This window comes from Pollicipes pollicipes, unplaced genomic scaffold, assembly GCF_011947565.3.
Source record: "Pollicipes pollicipes isolate AB1234 unplaced genomic scaffold, Ppol_2.1 Scaffold_6686;HRSCAF=7923_pilon_pilon_pilon, whole genome shotgun sequence".
Taxonomy (NCBI): domain Eukaryota; kingdom Metazoa; phylum Arthropoda; class Thecostraca; order Pollicipedomorpha; family Pollicipedidae; genus Pollicipes; species Pollicipes pollicipes.
Window position 1 is genome coordinate 33,507,612 of NW_023596921.1, and position 21,481 is coordinate 33,529,092.

Here is a 21,481-nt window from a genome sequence, read left to right on the forward strand (position 1 = left end):
CACCCGTACGCCAATTAGATATTCACAGAGAGCATGCTATGATTTTTCACATTGATCCACGTGACTTCAGGGCCGTGCTGTCGACGAAGTAAACCCTTTTAACATTGGCTATTTCCCTCCTGTAGCTTTCTGCACGATACAGCGTCAGATTCGCACATTCTGAAAAATGCACGGAATGTTCATGATTTAATGCATACTAATAGCTGGAAGTTCTACCTCTTGCTCCCAGAGGTCAGGAACAGTTAGCAAAATACATACATGTTTTTTGTCACAGTTACCTGTGGTCAGGGTGCGAAAGCAATGCGACGAAACACAAGAAAAGGGCCTCAAAAATTCGGCCGATCTTTGTACCGGATTGACATCACTCTGACGACACCTAGGACGCAGTGATAACAAAAGATTCTTCCAACAGGTTTTACTCTAGAGTAGAAATGATCAAAACAAACACTGATGTCAAATGCTGCAAAACTTGAACGAGCGCGCTTATTTAGATGGATAGAAGACGTATTCCGAATGTTTTGCAGGCATGCTTTCGCTGTCAGAATGCTGGTTAAGCCCGTTTCATCCAGTTTCGCTGACGACACTTCTTAAAATCCGGCGGTGCTTTCTTGAGGATGGGTTCATTTGTCATGGTGCAATGGCAAACAATTCCGCCATGGCCGGCCCTGTGTCAGCCTGGTTTTCTGAACCTGGCACCAGTTGGCTGTCGAGGCAGAACCTTGAACGCGGTTCCTAGAACGCGAAGTCTGTCGTATGCATGTCACACATTGGTCAGAGGTACGACGCCCTACAAGTGTACAGCACGGTAACAGGTACGGGGACCGTAACGCATGGATATCAAGACGCTAGATGTACTACAAAACTCCACCCTCAATCCTAACGTTCCGGTCATTCTTTGTCACCCTCAATCCATCCAATGGGCTACCGACAATAGCAAACAACTGCGCGCTTTGGCAAGTCATCACAAAGCAATACATACTCGCAGTACGAAGTTGCCACCCAGGTCACAGCAATGTTGATGGCGATAGATCACTCAATCCTGCCCGACTCTGCTTCGGGCGTAGTGGGAGCTGATAAGAAAATACGGTTCATTCAGACCGAGGCCAAGAGGAACGGCATTATTTGCTGAATAAAAGCAATCAGCAGCACTCCTCACATTCAGGAAGCTTCTCACCTTCGACAAGACCGATACATCTCACGTGTAACCAGCACGTTGGACCGGCACGTGGTATATTTATGTAGATATACGGCGCGCTTTTCGGCATAACGCATTCAAGAGATCTCGGTTTGGTTCCTCTTGATGTGACGGCACATATTGCACGGGTCCACCAACCGATATCGGGCAGATGTTGTCGGCTTTCAATGTCACGCGTCCTCCACGGCATAACTCCCCTCCATGTCAACCAGCCGAAAGGTCTCCAGGAACTCGTTGAAGTCGATGAAGCCGTCCTTATTGATGTCCATGCTTCTGGCCATGTTGACCATCTCGTCGTATGGGATCGGCTCGCACAGGTAGTTTCCGTAGGAGGGAGCAGCGTCGGCGAACTCGTCCAATGAGAGGAACCCTGCCGGAGACGGAAACCGGTCAGAATTAACGGGGTCAACTATCCAGTGAGAGGAGCCCTGCCGGAACAGACAAAGCTGGCCATGAATCAACTGGTTAACTACCCGGTGGGAAAAATCAGATAGAAGCTAGTCACGGCCCAGCAGAATCAACTCGTTCATGAGCGGAGTAATGCCGGACCAGTAACACCTGGTCAAGGGTCAACATGATGTCAATTTATCCAGTGAGAACATCATCGTTTGAGAAGATAAAGTCCCAGTCGAACGACAAAGGAGACAGGCCGTCGAGTGGCGGAACCCGTTCTGAAAGACATTAGAACTATTCCGTACGTCAAATGCGTCAATTCATTCAAGGGCACCCCTGCTGCGGCAGATGAAATGATGAGAGAAGAGAGAAAGAGAGACAAAAGAGAGAGAAAAAGAGGAGAGAGAGGGGGAGAAGCGGGGATGTAGAAAGAGGGAGATGAGAGAGAGAGAGAGAGAGAGAAGAGGAGAGAGAGAGGAGAGAGGAGATGAGAGAGAGAGAAGAGAGAGAGAGAGGAGAGAGAGAGGGAGAGAGAGAGAGAGAGAGAGAGAGAGAGAAGAGAGAGAGAGAGAGAGAGAGAGAGAGAAAGAGAGAGAGCGAGAGAGAGAGAGAGAGAGAGAGAAGAGTAGAAGAGAGAGAGAGAGAGAGAGAGAGAAAGAGAGAGAGAGAGAGCTAGAGAGAGGAGAGAGAGAGAGAGAGAGAGAGAGAGAGAGAGGGAGAGAGAGAGAGAGAGATTTGCTGCCAATCCTGGCACAAAATCCATCCGCCAAAACTTATGATAAATAAATCCTCCAAAAGGCCGTACAAAGCAACAACCTTGACATTTTTTGGTTTGTGTTGCAGGCAACCATACCACAGTTTTGTGGTCCGTCACGCCAAAGGGCGATAGGTTTAGTGGTGCATTTGGAGAATCAAAATAAGAAAGAGATTTGCTGCCAGGCTTGGCAGCAAATCCATCTGTCAAATCTTATGATGAATGAATCCTTCAAAGGGCTGTACAGAGCAATTACCTTGAAATTTCTCGACTTGTGTCGCAGTCAATCATACTACAGTTTTGTGGTCCGCCACGCCAATGGGTGATGGGTTTAGTAGTGCACTTGGATAATTAAAATCAGTCAACATCTTGTCCAGTGCGGCTGAACCTCTCGTGAGCTTCGTAGCTCATTGCAAGAGATACAGTTGACGAGCCAACAATTCTACCTCAAATGCTTTGTTCAAGTTCCCTATCAAGACAGTCCTTCCTCTTAGTCTTGAGGATCGAAGATGATCAAGTAACTCTAGAAACTGGTCAAGAACCATTGTCGGCGACAGATTGATGCACCAGCAGGAAGACCCCAGCTATTATGATGCTGCGGGCTGCAAACGTCGAATGACGCCCCAGCAAACTTCCAGCTTATCCGGAACTTTAATTTTGGGCTCTGTGTATGGAAAGCTATTTGTTATGTGTATGGCGACTACTCCACTCTTAATTTTGTTGACCGCCAGTAAATTTCTGTCTCCTCGCAATGTTTTACGTCTGACTTGAAAGATTTGGTTATCGTCGACGGTCTTGCCTACATGGGTTTCTGTGATAATTTCCATGTCTACCTTATACTTGTGCAACCTAAGCTAAGCTCAGATTGCTTAGTGATCGTGCAAAGTCGCCGCAAGAAAATGTATATTTCTGGGATACTTCGAGCCGTGTGCTTTGTTCTTATGAAAATGATGGGAGCCAGAGATCAACTTGAAATCAAATCTAAGAAAAAACAGCCACTTGGCTGATAATTTGCTGCAATGTACTTCTGGCGCCTTCCAAAGTGTATACGATACCTGAAGTCAGGCCTCCAAAACGCAAAACATCGTTCTTGGCCGTAAATTTATGAGTCCTATCCTATGGGCTGCACACAGCTGACTGAGCCCACTGCCTACGGTTTTTGCTGTTTTGTAAGTAACAAAGCCAGCGCCCTGTCTCTCTTCAAGCGAACAACTGAAGATTTGCTTGATGTTTTTCAAGGGCTGCGCGTAATTGACGGCGCTGGTTATGCTCTTCAGAACATGGTCTGTTCTATGGTTCAGCACATAGTCGCCCCAATATGAATCACTACGTCCACTACCTTTGCTTTGTTTCTTGTGACCGCGTTCTTAAAGCCAACATCAGTTTGATCACTCTTTGCTGTAATAAAAGATACAATTTGGCAAAAAATAAGCCCTTTCATTGCCGCTGCTTTGATCCGGCCAGTGTTTCTTCCACTGATCAAACTTGCTACACATTCTCGTGAATTCGTTTTTTCCTTCCTCTTCACTTCGGCCAATGCATCGCTGCCATCTGCATTTCCTATGGAGCCTGTCCCCTTTTTCCTGCTCTTTTTATGGTCAGACCATGCAACCCTTTGTTGTCTTCTTCTGCGTAAGTGCCTCAAGTTAGTTGGTCGGTTAGTTTTGCTTCTTCAGCAACTAGGCTACAATTCCATTCTTTCTCGTATGTCCCTGTGTCTCCCTATTTTTTCTACCTTGGTTTTCATTCGATTCTAGTTCCATGGTGGAGACCACCGCTGGCTTCCTTGCAGTCTACGGTTCGTTGCCGTGCTTTGAGTGTTCGTATTGCCCAGGTTCATCCTCGCTTGTCTTACCTTTACTTCAGCATCTAGTTTATTCCCAGCAGCTCCCACAGCGGCCCCGTGTAGAGGTTGTTACCATAGCGGCACCACATAGCATAGAGATTCTACCACGAAACCAGGCTGCCCACTCCAGTGCTTTACGAAACGGTTTTTTTGAGTTAGCAGAAGCGTAGCGCTGGTAGGTTTTCAAGGGCATGGTCATGGATGGGCTTAAGGACCTTTATGATCCTACTACTGTTGCGGTTATGCAGCATCCAACGTGCCCAGCCCCCAGCGAATGTGTACCTGCAAAGGTCTGAGCACTGGCGGAGAACTGCTTAGTGACCACTTATAGGAAGTGGTGAGAGGTATTACACGAATCACATAATATCTTTTGCAGCAGCACGACTAAAGCTACTTTGTTATTGGCGGGATCCACTATTGTTATCGCTTGCATCAACATTAACCTGCTGATCGTTCCGAGCAAATGGTGATAACTGTACACGCACGTGAGCTGTGCTTGTTTTCTCTGAGTTAACTTTCAATGGATTGCAGAACAAATGGAACCCAACCATTCTGGCTTAAAGATCACACTAGAAAAACACCCTTTTCCAAAGCCTGACAGGATGCCAATGATGTATCGTTTTCCAAAATGTGTGCCTCCGATGTCATGCATCGATGATTTGGAATCCAAAGCCGTCGGTGGGCCGCGGCAAGCGCCAGGCGCTGGCCTGCTGCGCACTTTGTCCGGCGTGCATCTTGTATCATCCGTGCGAACAGGGCACTGTGTCAGGCATGGGCTCGCCAATCGATGTCGGTATTGCCCCAATTGAACTATGTTGGTATCCTGTCTTCATACACTTCAAAACGCCGTCGTCTGTTCGGACTGCATCCCTGGAAATAGTACGCAACTTCCTCTCACACCATCGCATCGTCCCCCTCTTTGTGGCTGCAGAACATAATTCTGTGACGGCAGCAGCCGACGTTACACCAACGGCGGCGCCAGAGGATCATTTCCGAGGGGCGACACGGCCTTTCCAGTGGATGCCTGCAGCAAGTGGCCGCCTGTTTCCGATATGACGGACGTTGGCCTGGCTGGAAGGAACAGACGTCCGAGCGTTGCCAGGGCCGCCGCAACACACCAGTGAGCTGCATCGTTTCACAACTGCTGGCCTCCGACCGATCTGGACGGAGCACCGCCGCCGCATTGTCATTCCAATCAACAGGATACACCAGTCTCGTGCTGAACAGGCCCATTGGATTGGCTTCAGCCTACTTTCAATGCGACAATTCCCGTGTTCACGTTTGAAAAGAATACCGCTCTCTTGCAAACTATCTGCCCTGGCCGACCAGCAGGAACTGAGCTCGGCCCCACCTGCACTTTATAACTCATTCCACGCAGGAAATGGGCAACCTGCCCATCTGGCCGAGACACGTGATCGGGAAGGGCGGCGCGTGCTGACACGCAGGGGGACCTTGCATGGAGCCGCATGAGCTGTGCCAAGTGCGTCTCCCTCTAGAGGCGGCCGTCAGAACGCAGCAGCAGCGCACCCCGTTGATATGTAATCGACTCGTGAGTTAGTGGACGGCGAGAAATGAGCTCAGCTTTACCAGATTTACACCCAGCCTCGTGTAAAGCTTGCTTTTCTTTGCAACGGCCTCAGTCCCCAGTGTTTGTGTCGGCCTCCGAATATTTGGCAAAAATCCCCAACCATTGAGCCACTAACAAAAACAAGACGAAAACGAGCGGTATGTGTTGGAAAAAGTTGGTCTCTTCTGAACCACAAAATAAATATATAACCAATTTAGACAGAGGGCGTGCAGCCCGGCCACCTGTCTGACATAGCCTCTTAAGTTTCCATCCAATGTAGGCGTGCTGGTTGTTTAGCCTTTGTCCAGTTGACCTGACAGACTCCTCCCGGCGAAATGTGCTAAGAAACTCGATGTCGCCCCGGCCGTCATGCCAGCTTGTCACGGACGATTATAGGCCGAATCACCAAATGACAACACATGCTTCAAATAACTGCCTTCAGAGATGGGAACATTCTTCAATACAGCTGGCCCACTGCTCGTCTAGCTGACTATTCCGTTCCGATCTGTAAAGGATCGACAGGTCCACGCGAGCGCGACCCCGCGGCCCGCTTCTCTACCAGAGTGGTCCTTGTCCAGAATCCGAAGATGGTCTCTAGCCGGTCCCTGTTGCGGTAGAGCGCCTCCACGACGCTCGGGCTCTCCTGAAAAGAAAGACCGCATCACTGGAGTGGAGCGTCGCGCACTTGACCAGGCGTGGGCGTCGGATACGCGCTAGCTACCGCGCGGGTCGGATGCAATGGGCTTGGAGCACTCTGAGAGCGAGAGGCCGGCCCGGGAGCGAGCGGCTCAGCAGCCGTCGAGTATCGACTTGACAAGCTGTGACGGACAAACAGAACAGACTGGCCGCCAAAGGTGCGCCTTTGTCGCACTGGATTCCATGTACCGCAGCGATCAGGATCATGCTATCACAGGATCAGGCAGAGCCAAGTGGGTGGCTGACACCGTATTTAGTCTGCCGTAGCTATCGTGACGAACTTACCCTTTCGCTCACATTTTATCAAGTGACGCGCTTCGCACGTCGCTGGGCGTACGGCCTAATCGGACCAGAGTCCTAGTGAGAGGTATGCTAGGAAGTAACAATGTTCAGTTTCAACAGGCTAATTTATCATGGTGTAAATATGAGTTATTAGCAATTCTGCAAGCAAGTGATATTAAACAATTATCGATCCATGCATTGTATATGAGTCAAACGACGAAATTCTGCCATCGGAGCAAGCTGTTGACAATACTACTGATCGGACGACGCTATCAGAACTGACTTAGATTGATGTTAGAAGATCTGGCTGCTAAACTGATGGACAGCCGAGACAGAACATTTGGAAAGACCACATAGGGGCTGTGCTTTTTACATCGTACACTTACTCGCCGATGATACAACATATAAATGAATGGGGCTGCACAATGGACTATTCTAGCATCCCGCTGCAGGTTTTTTTTGCTCATACTTAAGGAGTAAAGAAATGTCACGATCGCAAGATGCATGATTAAATTTAGTGAGAGACGCAGTGAAAGCTATTCCTAATGTCTAAATGTCTGCTTTAATCATTTTAAATATTTAGGTGCGCAAGAAAAGTGCAATTGGTTAAAAATCGCCAACCATCAACAAATAAGACAAAAATGTGTTGTGTGCAACACCCTCAAACTAGCAAACAAATTTGTTTGGGTTCCTTATCTCTAAAACAGAGCCTGACATGATTGGAAGATCATTGCAAGATCTAAGATAAATACATTAATGCTAGCGTTCGGCCGCACACAGAAAGGCATCAGTTGATAAATTGTAGCTGCATGGACCTTTTGCTGGTAGGTGCTCTTTGACAAATCTTCTCGAGCTCGTGGATCATGTTAATAGTCAGGTACATAAAGGCAATAGTTAAGATGTTGTTTATCTATATTTAAATAAGGCATTTTATAAGATGCCACAACAGCAGCTCTTAAATCAGTGAAAAGTGCATGACACTGAGAGAAGATTCTTGACTGGGTGGGGGGTTGACTGCAAGACAGAAAACAAGTAGTGCTCAATGATGCTAAACCTCAGCAGGAGCTGGCAGAGTGTGGGGCTCGACAGGCGTCGGTGTTGTTCATTTTACTCCTTATTATTTCTGTGAATAATATTAAGAGAGGGTGAGAACGCAGAGTGCTTCAACTTTCTGACCATAAGAAATTGATAAGAGTGTCGTAAAACGCAGACTAGGTGAAATTTGACTGAGAGAAACTGGTCAACTGGGCTTCTTTATGGCAGATGTCATTTCATTATGATAAGTGTAAAGTGATGCATTTGGGTAGTTCTGGCAGTTAGGGCATTAGCTATAGAATGGGAGGCCGAGAGTTGGACTAGATCGAAGGAGAAAGGTACTTAAGATTTATAATTTCCAGGGATTTAAAGGCACTAAAGCAATGTGGGACTGCTGGGAACAAGATATTTCGGATCCTGGAACTTATTAACAGGAATGTCCATTACAAGAGGAGGAATGCTGTTAAAAGTTGTACTTAGCTTATGCCCGGCCACAACTAGAGTATTGTGTACTGGATTAAACCCAATGCTCCCAAAAAGATAGAGATAGATTGGGGAGAGCACAGCGAAAAACAACTAGGATGATAAATGGGATTGGCGACTTAGAATGTAAGGATAGGCTTAAGAACTTGGATTTGTGTTCACTGAAATATCGTAGACTTGGAGGGGATCTGATAGGGTATTCAATATTATTAAAGAGATGGACCAAGTAGATCTACCAGGAGCAAAATTAGGTCGAGATTTAGAGAAGCCATTGCAATGAGAAAAAAGGCAGGAGTGGAACTATAAAGAGGCAGATGTCATTTAGTCAAAGAGTAGAGGATCATTGAAATTGACTGTCAGACAAAGTTGTAGAAAGCCTCTTCTAGCAACGTTTAAAAATCATTTGGGCAAGATTTGTCCGTCCAAGGATCTCATTTATAGCTACATTTAGGCCGGTCAGGTGGTGAAATTAGTGCCAAGGATGGGTGGGGAACCTGGGGTAAGCCAACATCGATGGGCCCTTGTGGCTCTTTGTTGGCCTGATGTCTTCATGTCTTAATACTTTCATGAAGGGGAGATGGAAGGGCAAGCATAGTCTTTGTGCAGCGGCGATGGCGATCGAAAAGCGTAGTTCAGCGAAAGCATGGCTTACGCAGATATGCGGTATAAAGCAAGGCGAGTATGTGGGCAGTTTACGCGCGTCCGACACGCGTGTGCAAAAAATGCGCCAAGAGATCATGAGGGTAATTTGATTTGTGCGCATTAATTCGTCGTAAATATTGTGTGCGTATGCATCATCGCAATAGTCCAATACTGCTGTCAAGTATATGTGTGTGTTTTTTCAGACATTTTAGCTAAAAAAAGCTGTTCACCTTCACCACAACGACGCAGCGATTTCAGCAAAATGGTAAAATGTTAGGCTGCCTCGCAGTAACCTTGATAATTTGAGTTTTAGCGAAAACAATTAGCAGCTTCTAACCGAGTTGGGATATAATCATATGTTCTAAAGCCCGCGGTATACGAAATCGTGTCAGGTGCTTCTCAAGTAAAGCACGGGATTCAGAGGGTTCATTCAACAAGAAGCTCACCTGCGTTCGACCCACGCACAGCATGTATCTGACGTCACACCGCAAATCATAATATTGTCTGCAGAAACAACGATGAGGTGACATGGGTTGCCTTAAAAGGTCCGCTGAGTATTTTGCGAAAAGGAATGCTCCAGATTTGGAGACATTAAGGTAAGGACCAGATATGATGAAATAAGCCCACGTTTAACTATTGTTATACCTTTTAATAAAAAAACCGCTGTAGGCCATGCAATTTCTCTATTTAGTAAATATGCTCCTGAATGCATCATTGTTTGATTGCGTCATAAAACGTTTGTATGGTGCTGAGGTGCGGCCAAGCTAACGGTGCGAAATTGCCACGCTGGTTCCACTCGCTTGTACTTCAGTCTCCCGAGAAGTGACCGTGACGCTGTGGCGGTGCTGGAGGTCTTTGTTAAAGCAGATATCGGTATATGCTCGTGTTTTGACCTCTTCCGTGGCGTTCTTGCATACTTATCCGTGAGTTTAAAATGCTTGCTTGTATTCACATACTCGGTTATGACACTTGCCTTACGTTATTCGATTACAAGTCTCATTTCCGTAAAAAACTAGGAGCCACGCCTAACTTCTCGTATTGTGTAGACAAAACGTGATTTGTGTTTGAAGCTGACACCGTCTGGATAACATTGATTGGGGGTCAGCTGGAGTCCATATTGTCTGGAAATCGTGCTCACGAACGTCGGATGTGAACGACTCGACGATTATATTCTTTTTGACCTTGGATGTTGCGTGGCCAATGGGGTGGGAGGATTTGAATGGCGTCATGCATGCTTGAATCACATTGAAATAGTCTGCAAGGGATATACTGCACATTTTCGCGGACGTATAGTTCAGAATCTACAACTAGATGGCTATAGGGCAGGGCCGTGAACAGAAGGGCAGCGCTTTGAACTGCACCGAATGGTCGTCAGGATGGCTTTTTCAGTTCAAAATCACATACAAATATGTAGCATTCCCTTTAGATTATATTTGAGATGTGTGGCCCTCGTACATTCCTCCTTCCAGGACTGTGCGCGCCGCGAGCGGCCAATGTTTATCCCGTGCCGTCCCGAAGGCGGAGGTGCTATCAGCTAAGGAGGCCAAGTGGTGCTCGGGAAATAACGGGAAGTGGGACTTCGCAGTAACGGTCCTGGGATAAGCAAGGAGGGAAGGCCTTGCAGCAATAATAGGACGGGCGTGGTAGTGCGAGATGTTTCTCCCCAGTATGTTCAGGAAGCTGAACGCGTCTGTAAGCCACGTACAGCTTTAGGCACACGAGCCGATGCCGTCCGTCCGCGACATCCGTTTTCTGCTCGTGTAGCTCAAGTAAAATAATTTGTTTAAGCTGATTGGGGCCTGTAGAGGGTCGTAGAGCAAGTAAAACAACTGATCATTGTCTCATAAGTTTACATCGTTTAATGGATCCACCGATAACAACGAGGAGTGGAAAGACCTTGACCACTGCCGATTCGGCATTTGCGCAAGGAGTGCAGCAACTCCAGTGTCTAAGGGTAGTGATGACCGCATGTTTAATCGGCAAGCCGTCTTCCTCGATCGGTGGCAGCAGGACGCCAGGCACACGAGAAGCTCTCAGGGGCTCCTTCCATGACAATCAGGAGGTTTTCGACAATCTTGTCAGCAGCTCCCTGATTGAAGGTCGCGTTCGAAGCAGCATTGGAAGTTTATTCGTTGGGAACATAGCTCGAGCAGACGGAGAAGTTATAGCATTGCGAAAAATGAAAGGCTGTAATACTAAGGAGAAAAACTTGGAATGACTGGGAAGAGCGGTACTCGCTGCAAGAGCAAGAAGAGGCTCATTGACATGAGTAAAAGCACAGAGAAATTCCCGGAAAATCTGGACAAGTTGCAGGACACCAGTGGTCTGATACTATTGAAGAGATTAGATAACTGAACGCCCTCAGAAGAACACAATAGTAACATATGCAATCTTAGTAGAATTAGCATGGCCCACACCGTACAACGATGAGTGGAAACGACGAAGCACTCCTTGCCAAGAGACAACGGTAACTCGGGGTGACAGCAATCTGGTGCAAAATGTAAACAATCTGGTTAAAAATGTCAATAATCTGGTAAAAATTGCAACAATCTGGTGAAATGGCAACAATCTTCTGTTGCATCACGCACCTCAAAAACTAGATAAGAACCAAAGCCGGAGGCAAGCAATGAATATATGAAAGCCAAACCACTACCCGCTTCAGAAGCACAATTCAAATCATCATATTGACGGTCAAGAGGCTCACTTTAGCAATCTTCTCATCTTCTATACCGCTATTCAAGCCTTCCTCACTGCATTCTCGAAACACGAGCCCTTACTGTCATGGCTTCTCGTATCCGCATATGCAACAAACAGGAGTTCATTGCAATAGCTTAATTTTCAAGCAAAAAGAGGAAATTTCTGGAATGTTACATTGCTGGACAGTTTGATTAAGTATAACGAGCGGCATTTTTAGTATCCAACACATGTTTACCGCATCAAATCAGTATTCAGCTCTAGCGTTTCTGATAATTCAGCACAGATCTGCCGCCACTCTTCCCGCAGCCTAAAAGAGATGAATCCTGAAGATAACGAAGTCATGCCCCACTACAGACACTATCATTTACTATTTCATTTCACATTTCCATCCAGATGGCAAATGTGGTGGGATCAGTCCTGCGTTCGCAGTGCACGGAGTGTGTAAACGACAGAGAGTGTGGAGGTCCGGTGTCATCAGCGCTTGAGGAAACCTTACTAAATGAATTCCCAACGCTTCTCCCTCAATGATAATACCCTGCCACCTGCTAATCGTTTTCAGGGAAGACATTCTTGTCTCTGGCACCAGATCAGGCAAATGTGTGTAGGTCGAATGCAGTTAGTTTCCAAGTAGCGCAACTTCTAGACTAAGCGCCACATTACCTTGAGAAGTACCGTTTAACCATTGCTGTCATCCGTGGGGATTCAGAAAGTATGACACATGATCACATATCTCACTGGGGTAAAAACATGGTCACTACAAGTTTCACCAAATCTACAATTTTCCAGGACATGCGAGACAACTAATTACTATTTAAGGTATCTAAAAGCGCTGTTAGCGCTTAAAATAAAACCAATCACGCAAAAAACCTTAGCCACCTGCAATGGAACGAACAAAAATAGACCATCCTTATGTATATTGCATATAGGTGCACCCGGGATGGAGTCGTCGTGTAGCACACATCCCCACAATTGGCAGTGAAACAAAAATGCTAAAAACCACACATTCCGTGAAAGGCAAGTTTTACATCCTTTTCAGCTGTCCCCTGCAGCGTGGCATACACACCATCTCAGCCTTTGTCGCTAAGACGGGCCCACAGCTCTGGCTGTCGTAGCGGACGAAGTCGCGAGCACCAGCAGATCTGGAGGCGGGCCAGGCGGGCGCAGCGCGATGGAGCCCACAAAGCGCGTCTTTCTCGCCGTTCGCAAAGTGCACTTCCGACGGAGAGGCCGGCCCATACAGCCGCCGTTAGTGCCTCTCCGCGCCCAACCCAACTTCTGCGAGCGGCGAACACATGTGGTAAAGACGTTGAAAAATGGCATGGCGCGTAGAAATGACACCTGCGAACGAAAACCATACCTGTTTTTTTAGAATCGCGCAGCATTTGGGTCCATCGTTGTCTCGTCTCAGACAAAGGTGGATCTTTGCCACCCATCAACCTCTACTCCACGCCCGCGGTGCCTGAGTGTGCCCAGCTCTGCCGGGCGACCGCTCTACCTGAGTGTATACACCTCTGCTCGGTTCCCGCTGTACCTGGTCTATGCGTCCACCTCTGCTCGGTTCCTGCTGTACCTGGCCTGTGCGTCCACCTCTGCTCGGTTCCTGCTGTACCTGGCCGTACCTGAGTATGTGTCCACCTCCTCTCGACGCCCGCCGTACCTGAGTGCGTGTGTCCACCTCCTCTCGACGCCCGCCGCACCTGAGTGTGTGTGTCCACCTCCTCTCGACGCCCGCCGCACCCGAGTGTGTGTGTCCACCTCCGCCCGCCGCCTGTCGTACTTGATTGTGTGTGTGTCCCCCTCTGCCCGGTTCCTGCTACACCTGGTTGTGTGTGTGTCCACCTCTGCTCGGTTGTTGCGGTACCTTAATGTGTGTATCCACCTCCGCTCGGCGCCCGCCGTACCTGAGTGTGTGTGTCCACCTCTGCTCGGTTCCTGCTGCACCTGAGTGTGTGTGTCCACCTCTGTTCGGTTCCTGCTATACCTGGCTGTGTGTGTGTCCACCTCTGCTCGGTTGTTGCTGTACTTTGATGTGTGTATCCACCTCCGCTCGGCGCCCGCCTTACCTGTTGTGTGTGTGTCCGTATGTGTGTCCACCTCCGCCCGGCGCCCGCCGTACCTGCGTGCTCGCTCGTGGGCCGGTCGGCCGCGGGGCCTCGGAGAATGTCTCCACGTAGGGGATCTGACCGTTGCTCTTCGCCGCCACGATCTTCTCGCGCAGCGTGCGCCAGGGGATGGTAGATGAGCAGTGTCGCTCCATCACGGCCACCCAGTCGGCTGCCGGGATCAAACCTGCAACGCCCCGGGGCGCAGCCGTCACGACCCGACGTGGGACGCTCTCGGGCCTCACGCTTCTTTTGAGATGATGTCAAGATGCCAAGATGTCAAGCTCGGGATGTTCCCGTATGACAACAAAGCTTTGTATGAAATTTGTTGCAAGGAACTTGTACTTTAGCTATCGTCGTTGCAAGTGAGTGAAACGAAATTACCAGCTCCTAAAAAGTTACTTCGATGTGAGTGAAGAACAATGCCAGGAGCCCCCAAAACAAAATTTTGAAGAAGAGCTGGCTATGAATGCATTTAATTAGGTACTGTTTTGATCGTATTTCATCGCCGGTTACTACTTTCCAATGTCCTCATTAAGATCACGCACGCAATCGGACATGGATGAACCAATCACGTACGATCAGTTAGGGAATGAGAAAGGATAGGTGCCACATAAATTCAGAAAAAATTCCTGAAAAAACCTCACCATATCTAAAGCATTAGAAGATTGTTTAATACAATCAGCTCGACTAAAAATAATTTGAGTCAAATGTGTTGGAAGTTGCAGAATCTCCTCCGGGTCCATACGCTATAATTCGCTTCACGAGGCGTTCCCTCTGTGCGCTGCAATCAGTCAATGCAATCAGTCAATGCAATCAGTCAATGCAATCAGTCAATGCAATCAGTCAATGCATTTTGGGCCTGGACGTGACCATATGGACGGTAAATCCAGCTTAATGATACTGTGATGCATGACATTACTTCAAGCCGTGGCGTCATGCCGAGGATGTTTGAACAAAAAGCACACAACTGGCAACTTTTTTTCTTCTGCATTCGCCGAAGTCAAAATGCATTCGTGGAGTATGGAAGAAAGCTCATCGAAAATACACTACAAATAAATACACATTTTGGTGGTCCCATCCGCTGTAACTTAAATTGCAGTCATCCGCCGAAAAGGAAGCCCGAAATGCATGCAATATCCGGAATACATGTGATGTTATAATCGGGGCAAAACCAGGATGTAAGTCTTATGTTATGTTAGCCTGTTATGTTATGTTATGCTAGCCTGTTATGTTAGTTAGTTAGTTAGCCTGTTATGTTAGTCTTATGTTAGCCTGTTATGTTCGGGAAAGAGCCAAGGCCAAAGACAGTAACAGAGATAGAGACAGAGGCAGAGACGCTAATGTTGTGATCTGATATTTACTGATCGCATGTGAAAAAGCAAGATGGAAAACTCCAACTTGCTGAAGTGTCGTTAGCCACTGGGTTGGAAGTTCAGGTCCCTAAATTCTTTTTTAAATTCCCCTTTGGATCTGTTATAAGCACTCTATCCTTCCGCACTTCCGCCAAGCGCCATGATAAGTCAGCACCGTCACATGACATGCTAAAGATCGTGTAGAGGATCTGCTTATGACGTGCAGAGGATCCGCTTATGGCGTATAGAGGATCCGCTTATGGCGTATAAAGGATCGGCTCATGGCGTATAGAGGATCCGCTTATGGCGTATAGAGGATCCGCTCATGAAGTGGGCGCAGTCCAATGTTATAACACCGAAAGATGTTAGGCACAGAATACATGCTCTCGTATGCAAGCTGCGTTTTCCTAAACTGTTTCGTAGGGGTGCACCAATCATGTCTCCTGTTTTGAGGGACGGCTCCACATTTATATGTGGTTTGAGACTGATATGAAAATTTCTACTTGTTTTGAGACTGTAATAGCCATTTCTGTGTGGTTTGAGACTGACCTAGCCAATTCTGTGTGGTTTGAGACTGAGGTAGCCATTTCTGTGTGGTTTGAGACTGACATAGCCATTTCGGTGTGGTTTGAAACTGACATAGCCATTTCTGTGTGGCTTGAGACTGACATAGCCATTCCTGTGTGGTTTGAGACTGACATAGCCATTTCTGTGTGGTTTGAGACCAACATAGTCATTTCTGTGTGGCTTGAGACTGAGGTAGCTGTGTTCAAGATAATTCCCTGCAGTTTAAGGTGAGCCATTTTAAGACTTCAAATTTTCTCATTTTTGTTTTCAATGGGGCGCACGCAAACTTACGCAGACTGTTTCGTGCCGCGTACTTTTGTGTCACCCAAAAATGTATGACGTCATATACATGTCACAGGAATTTCACCTTCTTATTAGCCATGCTCTGTTCAAAGTAAAAAAGACGATCATTTAATCATTCATTTTTGGAATACGACAGCACGAGCCGTAGCATCAACGCACAGCTGTTGGCACTCACCCACTTTAACCCATTAAATGCAAGGCTCATACATGCACCACGTTTTGTGACGTGTGTTCGTTTTGGTACATACGCATCAGTTAACAAGCCACCTCTCTGCGAGGTTGAAGTACTACCTCTAAGTCAACTTTCTGCTTCGGTGACAGTTCTGCACGAGCAGAGGTGACAAAAACATTCCATGATGCAATAAAACGATGACACATTGAGGACCACATTTACTAAAAGTGAAATTGTGTTTGCTGGAGCAGTCTCTTGCACCTAAAAGCACACCAATAGTTACGAGAGAGCTTTTCCATCATACCTCACATTTGCTTCAATGTCTTAAAACTCAGAACATTTTCTTTAAATAAGCCCCCGCCTCGAGCTCTCTGTAACTTCGTCAGCCGCTTTTCAATGGAATGTGAGGCAGAAGCCTTCTTTTTACTGAAAGGGTTGAAACTGATGGGTAATTGGTCAGAACCAATCAAAAAGAAATCCCTATTTAAACTCTGCCAAACTTTTCCTGTTGTCATGCTTCTGATGCTATTGAGAGACTGCTTAGAAGAGGGGTTATCCGATTGTTCATACGTCGCCCGCAGGCAATACTTGACCCTTGCCGGCATGAGTGCTTAAAGCCCTAGCGCACCGCTGTTGCCGTCAAGTGCAGCTGTACGCCAGGTAAACAACTTGAACGTTACAAACCGTGGGTAGATCAATACTAAGCTGTTGACATTGCTCACGAGCGCAAGCCGCCAATAGCATCTCAGATTATACCTTCTCCTCATTGGCATATGACCGCCGCTCTCACCGCTCGGACGTCCTTAGGTGTGCCACCGCGCGCCTGACCACCTGCCCACCTTTCCTGGCCGGGTCGTGCTTCTTAAACTCATGCATCAACGTCTGCTTTGAGGCCAGAATCTTCTTGCGGAGCTCGTTCAAGGCGGAGGCCTCCAACGCGCCTACCCGCTGCCTCATCGAGATATATTTGGCCTTGGTTTGGGCAGTGAACTGGACGAAGTGTGGCCGTAGTTCAGCACCCTGCAGCACCACGTAAGCGCCGCGGTTCGAGCCGGGGCCGTAGTAGTTGGACGCCGAGAAGATAGTCAGACACTGCGGGAACACGCGGGCAGCGTCAGCTACCGGGCAGAGACTAGGTCACGTTAAAACACTGGAACACACACGAAAAACAGCAACATGGCGCAGGACAGAGGTGAGCGGGCGAATTCACTCTGCCAGAGGCAAAGTCAGGAGCTGGTTCGACGGCGTGGAAGCAATGATAGGATGCTGCTCAGACGTTGGGAAACGAAAGACGCTGACCGCAGGCCGTCCCATAAAGTGAACGCATCGGCGCCTGGTTCCGCTCTGAGGAGTCCGAATGGGACTGGATCCGGCGTCTTTAAATGCCCATATACCAGCTGCAGCTCGTGCAGTAGAATATGTTAGCCTCTCCGGGTGGGAAAGATTCTCCTCACGTGCCAGCCGAGGGGAAATCAATGTCGCTACTGCTTGTTGGCCTGTATCTAAACGAGCGGGAGCCACGAATCCGAACTGTGTTTGTAACAGCCGCTGCGGTGCGATCCGACACATCCAATTTGAGATGTTTAGATCAATCGATGACGTGTCAGACCACATCGGGGTTTACTTCTGGATCCACGGTCAGCGAGTAATTGCACCTTTTTTGTTGCTGTGCTTGAAGTGGTCGTGGCCGTGGTCGTGGTCTACATATCGTGGTTTGAAACGGGGAAGTTTGCCACACCACACAGGCAAAGATAGCATACATTTGACCTAACAGTGTGCGCCAGAAGCCCATGGACTAAATAACCAGCCGCGGTGCTCGCTATTGGCATTGTCCATTTAAAAGGTCCGTGCACTGATCCAGCCACCTGGATATTTCGCTGTCCGCTGCCGCCTGGCAAGCTGAAAGCAGTCCTCATTCGTATCCCAGGATCTAATCATGGAATAAAGAAATATTTGAACGTCACTCGAAAGCCCTTGTCACTCTTACTGAGACATTTTTGAGCTGGCATCATGAACATGAGCGATAACATCACTAGTCGCGCGAAATTGTCTAGAAGTTGTGGTCTGCAAATATCTCCAGGGTCCCTAGAAAGCGTAATATTTGTTCGGCAGCTTTACAACCTCTACCAAACGAGCAAGCGTCCTCTTGCGCTCCAAAAGGGTTACATAATGTTATAAGGGTCACTGCTCAAAATGAACAGTCAAGATCCTCTCACGTCAAGTTCAAGTCACCTAACTGGACAATAGTTTTTGCTCTTTTGGCTCACGTTACATGTGGAGGTCATTGATTTGTAAGTGTGTTCGTGAATGGTGGCTCATTTATCATTAATGGACGCAGCAAATCATTTTCGTTCGACGCCTCATAAGCTGACCTCGTGCGACCTGCGATGGTAGCCTAGTGTGACCTGGCATAGTGAGGCTGACCTCGACTGACGATCGTGAGACCAATGGCTAAACCAAACAGGCAGAAACAATCTAAAAGAGGGATTGAAACTGTTAATTATTACAGGCAGAGGCGTTGTGTTAGTAACTACACAACGTGTCGGCCAGTTAACTCTCCGGTCGTCGTCAGGTCTTATAGAGTCCCGAGGAGTGCACAATGTTTGGCCTTCAGCCGTGTTTGCGTCACAGCCCAAACTATCTCCGTGGAATTGCTTGAATTCGAATCTCAACAACAAATAATAAAAAAAAAACAGCAGTACTCATGGTTTTTATCTTAGAATTGCTGAGATTAAGATACCAGCATTTCTAAGCACATAATTTGGGCTGTGACATATATGGTTAATACATGAAAGACAAAAATAATCCAGTCCCTTTCAGGACTCCATGACACATGACGACGTTCGGAGAGTTAACTGACCGAAGCGGTGTGTGCATACTAACACCCAGACGAGAACGACAGCCCGAACAATCGTTCTACTCGTAGAATAATCGTCTTTATGCAATTTGAATTATATTTAATTACCGAAAGCACTTTATTCTAACTCAGAACAAACCCGTGACACAAAATGAGCGCCCTTAAAGACTTTTAGGGTGTCTTCAGTCCATGGGTTTAGCTGACCTACATCCTAGGATAATACCAGACCTGGCAACGATGTGGACGGGTAGCCCTGGATCCTGAGTCGCACCATTGATGTCGTAATATATCAAATCGATTGCCTGTCAGGCGAGCACATTTTGATGCACCTACCTAGCGCAGCTCGCAGGTTATTCCTGAGATACGGAGAGAGTTATTTTAACCCTCTCCGGGCGGTATTAACCCTCTCTAGGCGGGTGAAAAAGCCGGCTGCGCTCTTCGCCACTAGTGCTGTGCACAACCGGAAGCTTTATCTCGAGTTCTACGTCGGCCACACAGCGCCCAGTTTCCAAATGTGGTGGCATGCGTGACAATGGAGCTCGTCGTGACCGGCGATCGATGACGTTCCTGATGGGCGGGTCACGCCCGGTCGATCGCTCGCAAATCAGACATGAGCCCACCCCGCCACAGTCATTAGTCCCGTTTGCCACCAGTCCTCAGGCTACGTGCTGCAGGCTTTAATCCTAAGGTCGCCTAGATCCGTTTACAAATGAGGAAGGGGTTGAGTTCATTTGCAATTGATTGAAAAGGGTTGAGCGATTTTGATCTCGGTTTGAAGTCGTGGGTTCAAACGCATGCAGCCTCTGAGAGTCACTTATCCCCATTGATCAAAGCGGCGCTGAGCTCTGCCTATTTGTTTGTGACACGCAGCTGATGTTGGAGCGTCTGGCTGCGAGACGTCTGGTGCAGACCGCGGACGCAGGCGCACCTCTGGTGCTGCGGTCACGGGTGATCACCATACACGTGGTGCTGGGAGCGTAATAGTCGAGTGGTTAGCGCGTTTGGCTCGCGCGTGGAACCCGTCTTCCAACCCCGGTTGCCCATGGCTCCTGAGAGGTACCTCATTGCAGGCGAGCAACAACAAAACGCTTCCGTGAAATGCATATAGTCGTAAACACACACTTCCCGGCTTTAGCCACTCTGTTTTTCAAACGCCGGCATGCAAGGACCAGCTTTGCACGCGATTATCGTCCTAATTGTTTACAACGATGCGCTTGAAGGGCCCGAATTCTATATTTTTTCCTCGCGCCAGACTTCACAGATTAGCTCGTAGGTACCCATCAGTCCCAAAACGACCTTCGCAAACACGCGCACGCGGTGAAGCGCGTAACGTCGAAAAGCAAGCCCAGGAGGATCCACGTCTGCTTGACACTTTCGAGGTTACGTCCGAATCATTTCCAAATCTATCATGGGATTTACGCTTAAATATTTCCATGCCCACCGTGACCAATACCGATTCAGAAGCAGCTCGCTTCGCCAAACCCCCGAACATGGCACGTCCCCGGCCAAACACTGCTCCACTACGGCGCCTCGGCCCCGCCTCCAGACGCGGCGGCCGTACCTTGCCGTCGTGGGTGAACTCGTAACCGTCAGCCTTGCACTCGTGAGAGCGGATGAGCAGCTGCAGCTGGTTGAGGCGCAGCACCTTGTCCGTCACGTCCGGGCCGAAATAGCAGCCGCCGCCGCGGAACGTATTGGGGCAACAGCCGGTCGACGTCTGCGGGTCGCTCCACAACACGTCCAGCATCTGCGGGGCAGGGGTGGTGCGGTGAAGATCGTGAGCGTCCAACGTTCGCACCAAAACACATCCAGCATCTGCGGGGCAGTGGTGGTGCGTGAAGACCGTGAGCATCCAACGGGCGCACCACGACACGTCGGACATTTCGCGAAACGGGGGTGGCGTCATGAAATCTGTCGCAGTCTGGGGATCGCTCCGCAATGCTTGGAGCGCTTTGCGGAAGAGAGGTGGTGTAATGCAGCTTGCCGGAGGCCACTTCATGGCACACACAGCATGTGCTGAAGGAGGCGTTGGCTGTGCATGATACTTGCTTTGTGGTAACTCTGCGATACACCCGGTAAAATAAGCATAAAAAGGTGGTGTTTGATGCCAGGTGCAGGTTTCAGAGACGGAGAGAGCCAACTTGTCAATGCCACAGCCTGAACCACACTGCAGTGCGCATTCAACATAGGATTGGACCACTGCGAAGACGACAATCCACAGCGTACTTAAGTCCATGGCCGACATTCATGCTGGTCAGTACCTCTAGGAGCGTCCGACGCCTCACCACGAAAGTCTGGCTGTTCGTTGAGAGCGTTGCATGCCGTCCCTAATGAGAGCTGGCTGTCTCATTGTTCACAAAATCGTCCGCGGGCTGAGCTTGATGGGGCGCCTACCATGAGGCATATGCATCCAAACCGGTGTCAGAGAAGAAGGAGGGTGTGCTGGCCGAGGTGTCCCTTTTTAGAGACCTGGGGGATCTCTAGCGCATCAGGGGATCTAAAGCGCATCTATCATCAACGGAAGAGACATGAGGT

The 21,481-nt window shown here is 48.3% G+C and overlaps 1 protein-coding gene across 1 annotated transcript; it reads right to left on the reverse strand.

The window, feature by feature from the left end:
* Positions 1–874: 874 nt before the first annotated feature.
* On the reverse strand, positions 875–20,693 carry LOC119108211 (serine/threonine-protein phosphatase with EF-hands 2; the record flags this gene model as incomplete). Its single annotated transcript, XM_037231794.1, is given in 5 exon segments — positions 875–1,565; positions 6,284–6,398; positions 13,707–13,879; positions 16,929–17,181; positions 20,508–20,693. Coding segments are annotated over 5 exon segments (927 nt in total), but the record flags the coding sequence as incomplete, so codon positions are not given.
* Between the last annotated feature and the right edge of the window lie 788 nt (positions 20,694–21,481).